This window comes from Schistocerca cancellata, chromosome 5, assembly GCF_023864275.1.
Source record: "Schistocerca cancellata isolate TAMUIC-IGC-003103 chromosome 5, iqSchCanc2.1, whole genome shotgun sequence".
Taxonomy (NCBI): Eukaryota; Metazoa; Arthropoda; class Insecta; order Orthoptera; family Acrididae; genus Schistocerca; species Schistocerca cancellata.
In genome coordinates, this window is record NC_064630.1 from 314357442 (window position 1) to 314376247 (window position 18806).

The 18806-nt window shown below is 36.9% G+C and overlaps 1 protein-coding gene across 1 annotated transcript in view; it reads right to left on the bottom strand.

Moving 5' to 3' along the window:
* Positions 1 to 480: 480 nt before the first annotated feature.
* The window catches only part of LOC126188512 (ecdysone-induced protein 78C), a 733752-nt gene continuing 715426 nt past the window's right edge, over positions 481 to 18806 (bottom strand). Inside the window, exons 7-10 of the mRNA XM_049930114.1 lie at positions 13221 to 13378; positions 10920 to 11099; positions 8526 to 8720; positions 481 to 1096 (exon numbers count right to left, since the gene is read on the bottom strand). Coding sequence (XP_049786071.1) covers positions 8529 to 8720; positions 10920 to 11099; positions 13221 to 13378 — 530 coding nt within the window. The 3' untranslated portion in view covers positions 481 to 1096; positions 8526 to 8528. The remainder of the gene's footprint in view (positions 1097 to 8525; positions 8721 to 10919; positions 11100 to 13220; positions 13379 to 18806) is intronic.

Below are 18806 nucleotides of genomic sequence, written 5' to 3' on the forward strand. Positions count from 1 at the left end.
CAAATAAATATTTTAATAATATATTGATTATAATCCCTGGTTTAATCCATAGAGTCTCTTTCACAAATGCACAGTAAGAAATTACATAACCCAGCCTCTCAATGATTTTTGTACTTAGAGGATAACAAGAACAATAAGATAGGAGCAGCTACATTCACTTCCCAACCATGTTTAAAATTACTTGTACAGCAAGTCTCCACACCAGTACATCTATTCCAACAGCTTAGAGTAATACTCAGTATTAAACAACTACAGTTTTCTTGTTTGAACACATTATGTGATTGAATCTCTTTGTAGGACAAGCAAGCAAAGTCTAACATTTTCGACACTTCGTGATATGATCGGTTGGTTTACAGTAACTTACCCCAAGAAAGAGCTAGAGCCCACCCTTCCCACCCTATTCCTCAGATTTTATATTTATAAATATTTTATTTTTCAGTAATCATAATTATTATTTTAACATTTCTATTAATAAATATTTACAACTACACAACATCAAATATACAGTATATATATACTTTTCTTTAGAGAGGAATTGATATCTAGCAGATATTAAAATGCACAAAATGCATAGCCCTGCTAATCTTATACAATTATGATATGTTTCCATGCACAACAAACGTGAGCATTGTGTTCTTTATAAACACCTTGAAATAATAAATTAATTTTCAAAGAAAAAATCCAGGTCTGAGGTGTATAGGTATAGGAAATATAGGCCTATAGCTGCACCTAACAATAAAAATAGACTGTGTTGGGAGCATAGCTCTATTGCACCAGCACTAACCATTGAGCAAGAAGAGGAGAGAGAGCACAGTCGTGATAGTCAGCATTCCGTACCAGCAAGTTCATTTCTGGCACACTCACTGTGATCACTTCTAACTTGCTTCCACTTCTCGAAAAAGTTGAAGATAGAGTACAGTAGATGAGTGATAAAAAGATTTCCAAATATTATTAAGAAATTATTTAACAATCTCACTTGTATGAACATGAAAAATGAATTAAAATAAACACACACAATGTGCATGACTTCCAACTGCCCAATCACAGTGAGTATCTATCACAAAAGTGCCTCGAATGGAGGAAGAGGCCAGAAAACCTGAAAAAAAAAGGAATAAATTATGAGATAGCGTTTGAAAAAGTAAATGCTTTTGTTATAATTTTAATTCATTACAGTATAATATAAAATATGTCTATGATAAGGTAGCACCACATCAATAATAAGCACTTTCATTCATAGGAAAACAATTTTATTTGAATAATTTTGAAAACAACAACAACAATTAAAACCAAAGTTGCAACAATTAACCATACTACCATATGGATGGAAGATAGGCAGGCAAGAAACAATAAAATCAAAATGTGTCGTTTATGGAGGAGGGTAGATTTTTACCTTTGGATGTACTGTACAACATTCTGACATAAACAACCGAGATGAAGTAGTGGTTTTCCACATTGATTATTGTGGATATATAAATCATCTAGTCCACTCTTACATGTAATGAAATGAGGAGATTTTGCCTGATGCTTCTGAAAATATTGGATTAATGCTCACACTTCTTGTCACCAACAAGAATGTCAGTGACTGATATATTGGACAGATCGATTCATTTAAATGCTGAGACAAGACTAATTCTTACAAGGTAACAATTAAAATAGATTATTAAAACAGGAAGGATACAAATCAAAGACCTTGATTATGACAGGAATGAGGAAAAAAATCATGGTTATAGTGAAGAAAATTGAAGCAAAATGTTTAACCAATTGTCGTGAAGGGTATGTACTGTTATCGATGACTGTTTCTGTAAAGTTTCTAACCTACATAGAAACCAGTTGCTGTATGTAAAAAACTGAGCAGGACTGAATACCACATCCTGTTGTGTAGTGTTGGTAAATACTAGTGTCCAAATCTTGGATTAAATATTTACTGTCTGCTTTGAAAGTTTCTAAAAGTTAAGGGTCTGCAACTGATTTGACATAACCTCAACAGGTCATCTGAAGAGCTCTTTGAAAAAATAAACATACCACTGAATATTCGTGTGGTGTCAAACTGAAGTACTTTCACTTGATTGTAAGTTGTACGAGATTGTTTGTGAGATGATGAAGACTTTGGATCATCAATTTTCCTGATAATTATTTATATGTTGAACACTTCAGAGTGTGCTTAATATAAAAAAGTAATGTCTTAGTGAAAGAAAGTAAACATTGACACCTCAGATGGAGCAGCAAAGGTCATACTATTCACAGATGACACTAGTGTGATAATAGGTGTACCAAAGCAAATGCTGCAAACTACTGATTAAGTAATAAAGAATGTCCATACTTGGTTCATTGCAAACCGGTTGACACTAAATGTAAATGAAACAAATTATATGCACTTTGGGAAAATATGTCAAGATGTAATTCTTGATTTGTTGTTGGGTGACAAGGCCATAGACAGAATGGCATTAGCAAAATTGCTGGGGATTCATGTAGATAAAATTTTAATTTTAAGCTGGCCGAAGTGGCCGTGCGGTTCTAGGCGCTGCAGTCTGGAACCGCGAGACCGCTATGGTCACAGGTTCGAATCCTGCCTCGGGCATGGATGTGTGTGATATCGTTAGGTTAGTTAGGTTTAACTAGTTCTAAGTTCTAGGGGACTAATGACCTCAGAAGTTGAGTCTCATAATGCTCAGAGCCATTTAAACCATTTTTTAATTTTCATGACCATGTAATGGAACTTGTGCGGAAACGTAACTCAGCCTGTTTTACTCTTAGAATTATTGCAAATGTTTGTACTGCAGAGGGTACCAGGGTGGCATATTTTGAGTACTTTCAGTCTCTTGCATCATACAGAACAATATTTTGAGGTTCCACCACTTGCTGTCTAAAACAAATCTTTCTGTTACAGAAGAGAGCTATCCGAATAATAACACACAGTCATCCGCAGACACAATGCAAACTCTTATTCAACAAGCTTAAAGTCCTAAGAATACCTTCCTTATATATCTATACAAATGTGTTTTTTATGTTAGGGCCACCTTGCAGATTTTCAGACAAATGCCGACTTGCATAACTACAATACCCAAAATAGCACAGCACTCCATATTCAGCGAACAAAAAGAACAGACACACAAATGCATGTGAGCCATATTGGTATAAAACTCTACAACAGACTGCCAGCCAACATCAGAAAGTCAGTAGATGAAAACAGATTTAAAGTAGAATTTAAAGAATTTTTACTTGAACAATGTTTTTACTCGGTAAATGACTATTTAGGAAAATAAATAATTCTTATAATGTTTATATCAAGTTAAAACTGAAAACACTGTCTTTCATCCCCTAAGGTTTCTGTTAATTTTGTATATCTGATGGATAGCTGTTGAGTGTGGTAAAATCTTTACTGAATTATTGTAGTGAATATAAGGGCTTCCTGTTTAGGAAAGACAGAAGTAAAGCTTTCGAGCAAACAAACTATGCAGTTACAACACTGTTAGTATATATGTGTAAAAAGTTGTATTACTGTGTCTTGTATGACCAAGTATTATTCTTTGTACAATTTTGTATGTTTTATTCTTTGTACTATTAATTGTAAAATTTTGTATGATCCTTTTCCATAAATTGTTTATCATAAATTGACGTACTTTTGGACAACATCCATACAATATTTATTGTCTATGGATGGATAAATGAATAAATATAAATAAATACTATCTGAGGTCTCGGCCAATATCTGGTCAGCCACACTTTCAAATATGTGCATCGCCAGTTACACCGCTGCCACGAATGATTACACAGCTGCCAATGACATGCAAGCATCCTTTCTCCAGAACTCCAGTGGAAGGTGTTCTTAAGTTTCAATATTCATGGACTGAGCCCATTTTGTGTGTTTGCCAGTTGAATAACATGTACAGACTTTCATCGTGGCCAGGGCTCAGCCTCTTCAGAATAGATACTCTATTGAAGAGTGACAGATTTATAAATCTTTTGTATCTGTGTATATTTATAAATTCAACTACTGTTAGCAATTGACACTGCAAATACAGCAGCAAAGTTATGTATTATTTTTACTATTTGATATCAGATGTAGAATAAATTAATATCTAAATTCTCTGTTCATGAACATCACTCCTGTATCCCCTAAAGAACCACGCAGCATGCAAAGGGTGTAATAACACTATATTGTTGAAGTGCCAAAGGATCAGGCCTGACTGAGGAACAACATCGGTAAATGTGATCTGCCCTGTGCCATTTTTTGGATGCTTTCAAATCCCTGATAAAACACCCTGGGGATCATCTATCAATTAACAGTTTCTGTATATGGAATTAGGGAGGAAGTGGAGAGGAAGCTGCAAAATGACATCATTGAACCTTTAGAGAATCCTTGGTTCTCTCATTTTGTCATTGTGAAGAAGGACAGCACACACTGTTTCTGTGTGACTACTGATGACTGGACAGAACCATGAAAAAAGATCTTGACCCATTGTCATGTGCTGATCATATCCTAGATTCTTTGGAAGAGGCAAAGTATTTCTCGGTCACTGATATGGAGATGGGCTACACTTATACACCAACACATATACTCCATAATGGTATTTGTGTTTAATAACAAGAGTGAATTTAGGATGAACTCAGCAATTCATGATCACAACACTAGAAGTAGAAATAATTTTTGTATAAACCATGCATCCCTTTCCAGGGTTCAGAATGGAGTTTCATTTTATGGTGCAAAAATCTGTAATGGGTTACTGCTGGACCCCAAATAGGAAACAAAGTCCTCCAAATATTTTTAAATATTTGGGGGACTTTCAATTTTCTGTCTGATATCCAGCAGCATCCCATTACAGATAAAGTGAAAGAATATCTCATTATCCATTCCTTCTATAATTTATCAAAATATTTGGAGTCAGGAATGTAAATATCATGTAAGCGTAATATCTGTATTACATAGATCCTGATTTGTAAGTATACAGACAGCTGATGGCAGGTTTGTGTAAAGTTACATAAATGCAGTGTTTAAAGTATCAGTTGAAAACAGCAGCTGGGTAGAGTTGGAGGAGAAGCAGAGACTTTTTTAAAAGTGGCTTTTTCTCTTGTAACATGCATATATAAAGTAGTTTGGAAGTAACTGTCAGTTTGATGAGTAGATCAGTGCTAGTCATAATTTATTGTTAGTATACTTCACAGAGGTAGCGAGTTATGGTCACTTTTACCTGTTGTAGAATTCAACTTTTTCTACTTCCCTGAAGCCTTTCCATGACTGGATTTATGGCACACAATTTATGAGTGAATGAATGGATACATACAATGTCTCCCTTATTTCAAGTACCTTGTGTTGTCTTGTTTCATTCATCGCACAATGCTTTTATGACATTAACTGAATTTTCTTTTGGTACTTGACAAAACATGACAACAGTATTAAATAGGAAACTCATATTTCAGAACCACAGCAAACTGTTTCCTATTTAACATTAGAATACTTTTACTTATGTCATATCTTTCTCAGATTTCCATTTCTCCTCCTTACCCTGAATGACAGTAGCAATAAAGTGCAAGATGACCTAACATACTTCTTAATATGAGATTGTATTTCCTGATTTTTCCCTTTATTATTTCTACTTGGGTTTTGTAGATAGTGTTAGGTATTTTCCTATCTCTGTACTTTATCTGCACTCTTTCCAGGTTTTCAAAATACATTTTCCACTTTACACTGTTATAAGACCAAAATTGATATGCTGATCTTTGCCCACAAATTCCATGTAGGTACCCTATTTCATTTTCTATTTTTTTAAAATCTATTTCATATGTTCTGAGCACCAAGCCACAATTACCACCTTGGTTCATTTACTTTTTATAAAGCAAATTTAGAAGTATGAATTGCTAGACTGTTGTCTCTTGCATGTGAACAAACGAATAATACCATCAGTTGTGTATCTGTACTTTTTATTCATTTAATTGTGGCCAGTTTTGGTGGTCCATTCCACCATTGTCAGGACTATAGACACAGTAAAAAATGCAGCATCTTAATATCGATATTAACTATTATGGAATGATTTATGTTGCTGGTCATTCCCACATAGAAGGCATGACCAGCAACAAACTGTCCATTCGCATGAATGGACACAGGCAGACAGTGTTTGTTGGTAATGAGGATCACCCTGTGGCTAAACATGCCTTGGTGTACGGCCAGCACATCTTGGCACAGTGTTACACCATCCGGGTTATCTGGATACTTCCCACTAACACCAACCTGTCAGAACTCCGGAGATGGGAACTTGCCCTTCAGCATATCCTCTCTTCTCGCTATCCGCCAGGCCTCAATCTCCGCTAATTTCTAATTTCGATTTGCCGCCGCTCATACCTCACCTGTCTTTCAACAACATCTTTGCCTCTGTACTTCCGCCTCGACTGACATCTCTACCCAAACTCTTAGCCTTTACAAATGTCTGCTTGTGTCTGTGTATATGCGGATGGATATGTGTGTGTGTGCGAGTGTATACCTGTCCTTTTTCCCCCCTAAGGTAAGTCTTTCCGCTCCCAGGATTGGAATGACTCCTTACCCTCTCCCTTAAAACCCACATCCTTTCGTCTTTCCCTCTCCTTCCCTCTTTCCTGACGAAGCAACCGTTTGTTGCGAAAGCTTGAATTTTGTGTGTATGTTTGTGTTTGTTTGTGTGTCTATCGACCTGCCAGCGCTTTTGTGTGGTAAGTCTCATCATCTTTGTTTTCAGATCTATTTGGATGTTTCTACTATATAACTCAAACAATGGTAACTCCAGGTAGGAGCATCAACAATGTAGAAAAGACAGATTGCTACTTACATTAAAGATAACACACTAAGCATCGGACAGGCTCAGTTAAAACCCAGTTACACATAAGCCTTTGGCCTCAGCCTTCATTGGAAAAAGAGAAACACGCACCATTCATTCACACAAGCAAGCACACCTCACACACACATGACTGCCAACTCCAGCAGCTCAGGCCAGAATGTCCAATGTACTGGAGTTTGTAGTCATGTGTGCGTGAGGCTTGCCTGATTGTTTGAATGAATGGTGTCTGTTTTTCTTTTTCCAATGAAGGTTGAGGCTGAAAGCTTTATGGTAAATTACAATCTGTAATCTGTCTTGTCACACACTACTATTTAATTCAATTTGTCTAACTGAATTATACATGTTTCATTACGTATATGTACCTTACTCAATATATGAGACAGGCAGCTCCTACCGAGCAGTTCATCTATTGTTCTACCCATTTGGATTTCAACAGTAAATATGAATGTTACAGTGGAACAGGATTTGTAATTATGCTCCTTTTAAGGTTTTAGGACTTCGCTGGTAACACTAAAATATGTATACTTGAAAAAAGAGACAGCATTGGTCGTATATTTTTTACTATCACAAAATCGATTTTCTGTCACTGAGTGACCATCTTCAGTGTTATATTGTATAACTTAAATTAGGATGCACTGTTGTCACTAAGCTTACGGCAATCACATAGTCTATGTGATTGCCATAAGCTTAGTGACAACAGTGCATCCTAATTTAAGTTATACAATATAGCACTGAAGATGGTCACTCAGTGACAAAAAATCGATTTTGCGATAGTAAAAAATATACGACCAATGCTGTCTCTTTTTTCAAGTATACCTGTTATCTGGTTGTAGTGCACAAGACAACATGGAGTCGCCAATCAATAACTAAAATATGTAATTTTATTTGGTTCAGTATAATATTAGCTAACACAAGTCTGTCCCATAATACACTGTACAAAATAATTAAAGGATCACTTATTCAGAACCCCATAATTGACCTCCATTGTGGCACAGAAGTTTTAAATTTGTCTCAGAGGTGCCTACAAACTTCCTCTATAATGCTGAAAAATTATGGAGCCCTATGACATTATCCTTGGGTTCAGTGATACTTCAACAAACAGTAATGTACCAGCACATGTGAAAAAGAGGCCAGAGCTCAGAAGTTCATATGAGGTGTAAGGTGGGTTCATGATATACTGGTACCAAAATTCACCACAATTCTGCCCAGTGTCACTGTGGATGTGTCACAGAATGCGAAGGTCATCACAAATTTCACCCTGCCTTTTGATGCCTCTGCAATGGAGGTCACCCAGCATTGATATTATGCAGTTGTCTTGAAAGTGGCCAAGGAAAATATTTCAAACACACCACTGCTCAGAATCAACATGAGACCACTTCAGTGTAGCATCTATCATAGTCAGAAAAGGTGTAAATACAACAAGAAAATAAACTCAGCCACAAGGATGCTTAGTTCTGAAGAGCATTCTTGAACAATAACTTAAAGCAACATGTAATACACAGTTATGAAATGACCTTACTATTAACGGTGTCTTCAAAATATAATGAAATGTGACTGAGAACAAGTTTGTTTTGGAAGAAGTAGAGTGTAAAATTAAGGAGAAAAGGACAACAACTAAAAATGAAATGTATAAAAAATGTAAATTCAATACAAACCATAAAGTTAGAAAATATGTCTGGTGTCAGAAAAGTACTGAAAGTAGAAGCAATGAAATCATACCTTCTACTGTAGATCCTCCTCACATTTTGGAATGTCAAATATCTCTGCAAAGAGGGGAGGCAGCCTCAGTTTTGTCCAGTTGAGGCGAAACCATTCGAGGTGTGTTGAATGTTTAACACCAAGATTTCTTAGTTCTGGCAGCTTCACAAGCAGACTTGCAAACAACTGTGGATCACTTGCATGATTTCGCCCAATCTGGAAAAACATAAAAATAATAATAAATAAAAATAGAAATAACCTCTTTTTATATGATGCTATTAAAAATATTTTCTCAATCAGTATATCAAATGTTTAAAAGATTTACAGTACTACTTTTCCAAGCTTTTTCCTTCTGCTGCCTTTCTCTGAATATTTCATTTGTCTGCTCCACAAAATTGAGGTTCATGAAAATCACATGTTTGGCAGATGGAGAAAATTGAGCACTGGAGTTGTGTCAATCACAACATAAAACGATTTAATGGCTACCTGACATTGTCAGCAGGGGAATGATTTCTTACTATGAAAAATATAATCTACTTTTTAGAGAAGTTTTATTTGCCCAGACTGCAGTATTTACATGTGTAGGCTACTAGTTTTGGCAAATTTTAATTGCCATAGAAGTGTTGCATGGCTGCTTTCACAACTTAGGAGTGCAGAAAAACATTGAAATAAAGTGTGGCCAACATTGGGAACAGCCTTGAGAGTGAAATTGTGAGAAGGATGCCAGTTCCCGAGTCACACACCAGGTCACGCAAGACAGAGAATTTCCACACTGTACTGGAAGGCTTGGTCAGCAATGTCAAGAGGAGGAAAATGTTTGAGGAGTCTTTGAGCTGGGATATGGATGAGGAATGAAGGATAAGTTGGTGTGACAGTACAGAAGCAAGAGAACACAGGGGCTCTTCCATCCATTACCAACATCTGCCTTCTGACACTGTGAGAATATTGCTTCGGCTATGGCAACACACAGTTATCTGTCAATGCAGACATTGTGCTGGACCCTTAATAGCTGCAGACCACCAAGCAGAGTGGCCGACTCACATTGCACAGCTCTGAGGCGACGCATCATTTCCACCCAATGCCTGCCAGTATCACCACCACATAACAAATGTATTTGAAGAATGGTGAGATCATTCATTCCCCTTCCTTCCCCTTACTAACGGATTTGTGTACATGCCATGTCAAACTGGCCCTGAGATTTGCTTTTTTTCCTCGTGTGTGTGTGTAAAAGTTACTGAAATAAATGCAGTCATTTCATGTTTTATTCCTCTAAACAGTCTGTTCCATTGCTTATCAATCCCCTAATTTCATAACCTTTTGCGTTTGATTTCACTTAGTTATTGATATCACTTAATTATTGGCTCTCAACATGGCACAATCTCTTTAGTCATCTGCATGTCATTTCATGTCAGAGAAAGAGAATAATTCTCACTTCACTGTACTATGTACTGCACTGTTACCTAATCATTTTGTTGTTTTGTTTTGTTGTAGGGTGCAAAAAGTTACCTAATCATGAATGTATAGGACTCAACTCTCTGGAACCAATGCATCAGTTAGCATGAGTATAGCTGGCATCAGATGTCAATACACTCAGTATTAGTAACACCTTATGTACCAAGTGTATTTTATCAGTAACTGTTGTGAATGTTTACCACAATTATGTTTTTATTACTTGATGGGTAATATTACACTGGTGTTGGTTCCAGTGAATTGAGCTCCTATGTTCATGACTAGATGACAGTGTTCTATGTAGAGCAGCACAATGTTTGATTTATGCAGATGATCTGAAGATATCAATTAAAATTTTCTGAGACTAGTAGTCCACGTATGTAAGGAGTGCATTCTGGGCAAATAAAACTTCTCTAACAAGAAGATTACATTTTTTTAAAACAGGGTAAAACAGCAAATTTTAAACATATAGGTTGCTACTAACCATATTGTGGAAGCGTTGAGTTGCACATAGGCACTTTAATCAGGCCACAGTGGCGAGAGGTAGTTGCCATGTATGCGTGAATCGTGCTTTTGCGAATGTGAGTGTGCTTTCTATCTCTGAAGGAGGACATTTTTGTCCAAAAGATTAAATGTTCAGCAGTCTTTTCATTGTGCCTGTCTCCTTTATGTGGTGAAAACAATCTATCCTTTCCATAATATGTTGTTATTTCATCATGGACTTACGTATAAAACATTTTTCAAAATTAAAGCTTTCTGTAGAATTACACTACATTAGCAAAAAGAAAAGCAGTGAGAAAAGAATGCTGTGAATCAAAGTGTCATAGTCTTCTCTTATAGTTGTTATAAGCAAAATTCAGAAGCTGCTGATCTATTTCTAAGTTTATTTTCTTTGTGAGGTCTCTCTCTCTCTCTCTCTCTCTCTCTCTCTCTCTCTCTTTTGGAAAGATTAAAATTTACTCATACCTGGACTTTGAGGGCATCAATAAGCCGGTCTTGGTGGTGCTCAACTGCTTTGATATCAGTTATACCAGTGCGATCAGCAGTTAGGAGCACTACGGCTGAAAACAGCCCAAGCTCTGTATCATTTAGAGCAAGCGCATTGAATGTCGATGCAAAATGAAATACTGAGGTAACGAAGTCAACCTGTAGAAGGGGTACAGTCACATGAGATACATTTACTATGATAAACATTCACTATATTGTAGACAGGGTACAGGACAAAATTGTTCTTTACAGTAAAATCTATATAAACTGAGGATGACATGAAAATTGAAGTGTTCAAATGAATGTGGTACAATATCTGTTTTAAAGAAACAGTACCAGAAGGCAAAATGAAGAAGGTGGTTAAAAAACAGAGGAGGGGGCCAAAAGAGAAAGATATAGGTTTATGACTCACTCACTATGTATTCTATTGAGTAAAAAATGCGATTTTGAGACTTATGAAATTTTCTGCCCATACATCTGTAATTGGATACAGTGAACATGTATGTATTACTGTCTACATTTGTTAGTACAATGTTGTGGAATGAACAAGTTAGATGTTGAGAACCTGAATAAGTTCTTCTAACTCAGGATTTTTCCATCAGTTATCATGTTATATCAGTGTGGAGGTTACTGAACTAAATACTTGGCTAGAAAACTGGAAGTTTTGTTCTCAGTTGTAAATAAATAGTTGCAGAAAATGCTGTACAGTATGGCATGTGCAACTAAATTTAACAAAAGTGGTAAAATTTTCTAGCAAATTATGTAAAACAGAATTTTTCACTTTTGTTTGCTTTGGTAATATAATTTACCATAGGAAGAACAAAGAGTTATTATTGATCAAGTAACATACAGAATACAATTTACACATCTTGCAGTTATAATATTATAACACTAATTGGCATAGGTTTCCTTGTGTACAAACATATCACTATTGTCACTTTTTTGAGAAAATACTGAATTAGTAATGCACTTGATTGATAGTATGTTTTCATGTTTGTGACTGAAATGATAATTGCATTTTCTGCTCAATATTTTCGCAACTAGCCTAATCATTGTAATTATTTGTACTCAGAGAAACTGAAGAAGATGAATAGTTTGTTTATCAAAATACTATAGCCAAAATACAATCATCAATTCAGAATCCTGAAAGTATACCTCAGGTCAATCATATAAAGAAATCCCCTAAAAATTCATAATGTATTTTATGTTAATTAAGTGAATTTATAGTAGCATTTTAACATTTGATGGTCATTAATATTTCAAATGTCTGCTGCACAGAGCTTTAGTAAGTAAACAAAAATTGTAGATAAGACAATATTATACAATATTGCAGGCTTTGGTGTATCTATAACATATTTTTTGTGCCACTGATGAACATTTATGGATTTAGGCGTACACTGAGTGAGTATTTTATCATGTTTCATAAGTAGGATGAGAGAAAATAGTACGGTTTCACAGAAGTCATATATTTTTGTTGCCTGTATAATAGGATCTTCATTATGCAATCTGTCATATTGATTAACTTAATGCTATAACACAAAATAAAATATGTAAACTAAAAAAGCTGATTATAAACATTAAATATTGAAAAAATTTAACTAACTTAAACATATGACCCAAACAGGCTATATTTAAAAAAAAATTATGTTTGATGATGATGATGATGAAGATATCATCATCATCATCAAACATAATATTTTTTTTAAATATAGCCTGTTTAGGTCATATGTATATTCTACCCACATTTTCATGGTTCCTTTAATCACAGTTAACAGAACTGTATTCTGCCTGTATTGAATCCCACTAAACAGTTCTGTGAACATTAAGTTAAAATGTAGAAACTGATACCGAGATGCGATTTATTTCACTAAATTTAAATAACGAAATCTGACATTTGTGAACTGAAGGAAAGTGAGGTGTTTTAGCATTGAGTCAAGAAATCAGTATTAGCACTTTGTTTTATCAGCTATCTCTACAATCATACAGACCTTAATAGTGATTTACTTCTCAACATGATTGCTCAATGTAAATATGTCACCATGATATATACTATAATGGTTTAAAACTATGATGGAAAGGAATGAATGAATGAATGTACAGGTAACTATAGAGGAAGAGTTGAAAGCCCAGATGAACATCAAGAGGGAAAAATGAGAAAGAAGTGAGAACAGTGAGCTGAATTTTAGTAGCAGACAACAAAGTCAACCGTATTCTTCTTTGTGTCTTGTTACTGACAGATGCATGTAAAAGTTTCCATAACATGGAGATCATTTTACTTACATCATACATCACTTCCATCTGCTGCTTAGTAATGTATGTTCCATCTGAGAAGGTGAGTGAAGAGTCAGATGTTAGCCGAGAAACGTGAGTTAACCATATTTCAAAGAAACCAACTTTGATAAGTATTAGCTGATCATCTTGACTCAGATCACAGAAACCTGCACACACAACAGTATTTTAATTAGTATCAAATGTCATATATTTCATTAATAATCCAGTAATATGTTTTACATAATAAATAATCATATTTTATCAGACATTACTGTGAGACAATAAATTAGCTCAAAATGGGACTAGTGAAGAAAAAAGTGGTGGGAATTAAGTCTGTAAATATCATTTAGTGGTACTGATCAATGTTCATTCCTTACCAACAATATGTATCAACAACAGCCATTGTTATATCAGTTTGTTACTGTCATACATCACAAACACATTCAGCCCCTCTGGTGCACGGCATTCTTCAACGGTCAGAAATTAAGGAAAGTCATGCTGCACTCTTGGTTGCCAACAGTTTGCAAAAAGTCTGAGAGCTGATCAGTTCTTTGTCATCTATTCCAAGGAGTTCAAGGGTACATCTCCAATTACTCATTTATAGTTATTGTTGAATCTTGTGAATAAATATACACTTATTGTTATTGATTGTTTCAGCTAATATGGCACAGGATCATAGCAATAATGAAATTGTATGCTATCAAGTGGTAAAAAACTGAGATTGTCAGTGTGAAAAATGCTAACATGTTTATTGAAAAATGTGGGAAAATGGTCACGTTGGAAATATTCCTGCTCCTTGGTACTGCACCATTTCATGACAGTTCAGTGAAATGACTAACAATCCCTGTCTCCTTATTTTAATCATAAGGGTAACTATAATTATAATGGAAGTTTTGACTGTGTCAAGAAGAATACCATTTTGCTTTGTAGAAGTGTTATTGTGATGAAGATGCAGGTGTAATGCATGCTGCCAAATAAAGTTATATGCAGTATTAAAATAATACAAACATGAAAGTGTGAACACAGTATTCCTCAGAAATTATCTTCAGCAGTAAATGTTGTGTTACTGGATGATCGGTCAGTTACATACACTCAATAGCCTAGTGCTATAAACTAGATTTTATCATGCTGTGAACTGCTAGAATAAACATTAGTAGAATTTAACAAGTTGGTTTTGTATATGGGCAAATATATCTAATACTGAATGTGATTACAGCCTCTCATACCAGTGAACAAAAACATAAAATTCAAAGATCAGAAACACTTCAAGAACAAATGAGATACTGGAAATATCTTACATAATCTCTTTTACTGATACTCATTTATTCACTGACTATGCCATTTTGTCCTCACCTAAGCTTCAATTAGCTCTTGGTTTTAGTTTCCTTCATTGTAGTAGCTTGCCCCCAATGTCACTCCACATTTCTTCAATGACACTATTTCTTCTTCCTTAAATAATTTTCTTCAGCTTCCTTCCCATATATTTCTTATGTCTGTGCCCGATGCATTAATCTCTTAATATTTACGTGTACTTCTGATCTCTGATATGGCAGACAACTTTTTTGCATTTGTATCCGGTTCATTCAGTATATTCTGTATGTTTTTCACCTCAGGATTCTAAATAGGCTTAACAATTTGACATGATTTTTAACTTATGTTGATTTTCTCAGTTCTACGACAGCCTTAAGAAGTCTCAGGAATTTTCGAGCATTTAACAGAGACCTCATGATTAATTTAGTATATTGCATTTTCATGAGGGACCTTATCTTACTTGCGTTGAAGTTTCTGGGAAAGAGGCACTATACTCAGTGGGTATAATAACATGCAACCACTTTATGCAATGAAACGTATTTATTATGATATATTGATGCAAGTTTGTAATTTACTAATGATCACAATGGCGAGAGAAAACAGACTGAGTCAAAGATGATATCACTCTGAGCTCTGCGGCAGTTTAGTCAGACTATCAATGTTTCAAGGCCGGAGGCAGCGCGATGTTGCAGATCCTAGAGTCCACATAGTGCCACAGGCAGTGAGGACAAAGCAGAGGTTGGCCTGGTTGAGAGAGAGGGATTGTTGGGTCCCACACTGTAGAGGAAGGGTGCGTGATAAGTGGGATGTGATAGAGAGATGACTGTTGTTGTTGACAGAAGCCATTATGTTGTCTTCATCAGCATTGTGTGAAAGGAGGAGAGAAGAGTGATGTGGACAGTTGCTGAATCATTGAGTGTATGTGGAGCAGCAAGGAGAATGAACATGGTGCTGTCTCAGAGTTGAAGAGAGAGACCCTCAAAGCAAAATGCAGATATGTCAGCTGTGAAGATGGAAACACTGGGAGAAGAGTGAGGTGACAACAGTATACAGATTACACAGGAAGAGGGCACATTGTTCAGCAGGGAGTCATCAAATAGAGTACTGGCACCAGTGAATAAACAGGAAAAGGTGAACTTGGAAGACAACTGGTTATAGGCGAAGGCATGTCCATGGATGCCATCTCAGAACCAGATATTGACAGAGGGTCCTTATGAAGGGGTCCAAGCAGAATTTAACTCAGTTAAGTGACATGGTCTGATGTTTCCCATTGAGGCAAATATGTAAATATGTAAAGTGTTATTCATGCACTGAAGCAACCTGTGGCGCCAAAGTAAGGAAATTGTAATCCTGCCTGGACCATGTCATCTCAGAGTATAATGAACTATCATTGTTCTAGGTCTTGTGCATATGTACACCCACAGTATGGTTTGAGCATACAGAGGTGAAGTGCAGATGTTGGCAGTGTGTGAATGGACAAGCTTAACTAAGGCAGGGAGCTCAGCAAGGAAAAGGAGGTCAGAGTCTTTGAAAAACTCGGTAAGGAGTAGCAAAGGCTTAGGTCTCTGGTAACGGCTGCTCATTGGTAAATGCAACATGGTATGATGTCAGATGGATTCCCTTGGTGATAACTTGACCAAGGAAGGTAACACTAGCACAGCACAGTTGTAATTTCTCATGGTTAACCTCCCCATCATGGTCAGCAAGTACTTTAAGGACCTGTGTTAAGTGATGAGAATATTGTCAAGATAGGTATAGCAAACAGATAGGGAAAAAAGTATGGAGTCAATAAACTGTTGCCACATATGAGTGGTGTTCTTGAGGCTTTATGGTGTAAAGCAGTATTAAAACAAGCCAAATGGCATAATGATAGCTTGTTTTGGTATGTTGTCTTTGTACATAGGGATTTGAATACGCTTTGTGACAGTCAGTCACATTAAAAATCTAAGTGCTGTTGAGTTGTTGAGTAAAGAATTGTACGTTGGGAATAGGTTAGTTGCCCATAACAATACAAGTATTGAGCTTGCAATATTCCTTGAACAACTGGGATTTAAGAGTCCATGAATGGCTGCTTTTATATGACGCAGTTTTTTAGCAGTTAGCCATCAAGCCTTGTAACGGTCTGGGGGACACACTGTAGTGGATAGCCTATGGCAGGTACCATTTGCGATCACACCAATGAGGGGGGGGGGGGGGGGGAACACATACATATCAAGATGAGATAGAAGTACCTGATGATAGTCTGAATGTCCTGAATTAAGTGAGGAATGGTTGGAGGTGAGGGAGTGAGAGATGTGGAGGCAGAACCGGTGGCCATAAAGTGGAGAGGCTGTTGACCATGTGAAGAGCACGCAGGTTGGCTGATGCATTGGCGATCGGCTAATGAAGAATATTGTTGTGTCAATCTTGTAGTGCTGAGTCCGATGCTCAGCTAATGAACTGATGAGCTTAGCTGTCAAATGGGAGCACTCAGGGGTAGTGTGAAATAGGGGGTCATACTGAACCATAGGTGGGGGATGGGGAGGGGGGACGAGGGCCAAGGAGCCAGGAAGGCATGTGTCAATTGCATGATAGAGTAAGGCATCCAAAAGCAGGTCGAGAGAGAGACCAAAATGCTTAAGGAAATCGATCCCGAGAATCGGGCCATCTACATCAGCAACATGCAGTCTTCAAGGGAACTGTAACTCTGGCACAAGGAAGAAGGCTTGAAGGAACACAAGGGTGAGGAATTACAGTGGCATCCACCTGGTGTTGGCTAAAAATGTGAGGTTTCTGGTGGAGTCCAAGACATAGAGTCTGTTGCTGGGAGGAGTGATGTGAATAACAGTGCCCTGTAGCATCACCATGAGCCATGGCATCTAGATTGGCCCTTATGTTGAGTTTGGGAAGCTGCTGGGGAGTGATGGGTCCAAGACAAACCATGTTTTTGGGTCTCTCTGTGCACCCAGGGAAGTTTGGGAAATATGTCTGCAGGAATATACTGCAGCAAAACAGGGTAGGGCATGGGCTAATGTGCTGGTGGCAAAGGGGTAGATAGTTGAGGAGGGACACTGTCAGTGGCAGAATTGTGATGCAGAGCAGCAGACAAGGTAGGCAGAGGATGCGGTGCATCACTGAAGGCCTGTGAGGTTGGTGGGCGGGCCCTGTCCACACATCACACATGGCATGGTTGGTGTGGAAGGTAACCCAACCAGTGCAGATGGGTCAACTGTGGTCACCAGAGAGTGGTTCGGGAACTTTGTAGGAAACAGTTTGGATGGGCCAGTAGAACATTGCACCATGTGCAGATAAACAGAATTCACAGGCTGCTGAAGCAGTGGAGATGGAGGCAGGTGAGGCAAGCTGATGAAGTGATGTGACTATACGCTTTAAATTATGTGGCACACAGTCTAGATAGGCCAAATGAAGCTGAAAACACATGTGTGGTTTAGAACATACTGGCATGAGTATCTGTGTTTTCACCATGGTGGTGTCAGACAGGTGAGGTTAGGCACTGGAACACCACTATGAAGTGAATGTAATTTGTACATGAATCTGGGAAATGTGATGAAGGCAGAGTTTTTGCTTTGCAGTCAAAGTGCTGGAAATGTAGAGTTCGAGTCACAATGTGGCAAGTGATCCATTGCTTACAGATCTTAGCATGAAACTGATAATGCATAACATGTCTTTTGTGAACAAAAGAAATATTTTGGGGTCAGCAAAGAGTGAACATGGTGAATATAATGACACATGACCACTTTAGGTAATGAAACATATTTATCACAATGCACTGATACAAAGCTGTAACTCACTAACAGTCAGAATGATAAGAGGAAACAGACTGAGTCAAAGATTATGTCACTGACCTTCGCAGCAGTTTAGTCAGACTTTCGGTAGTTGATCCGCAAATGATAGTCACCACAAACTAATAACAGGTAGAAATATAAATTTCATTTCTTTCTCATGATCAGTGCCATTCCTGTCTATAGTTATTGCATGAATAATCTTGTTATTTGTGAGTTTTCTCCAGCAACTTGTGTCTGTCTTAATTGGACTTTATGTATGCCTTTCCCTTTGAACACCTATACATCTCATTCATATTTTCCTATTTCTTGCGTCTCAACTTTTCCTACTGAAGTTATCAATCACTCCTTTTATTTTCTACCCCCTAACATCCATCATTATCTTTAGGCTTTAAAAATATATAAACTCATAGTTGTGAATCAGTTCTACAGTTGATTCATGATTTTTAAAAATTATATCTCATATTGTGAAATTAGACCATCACATCAGGTTATTTCAAAC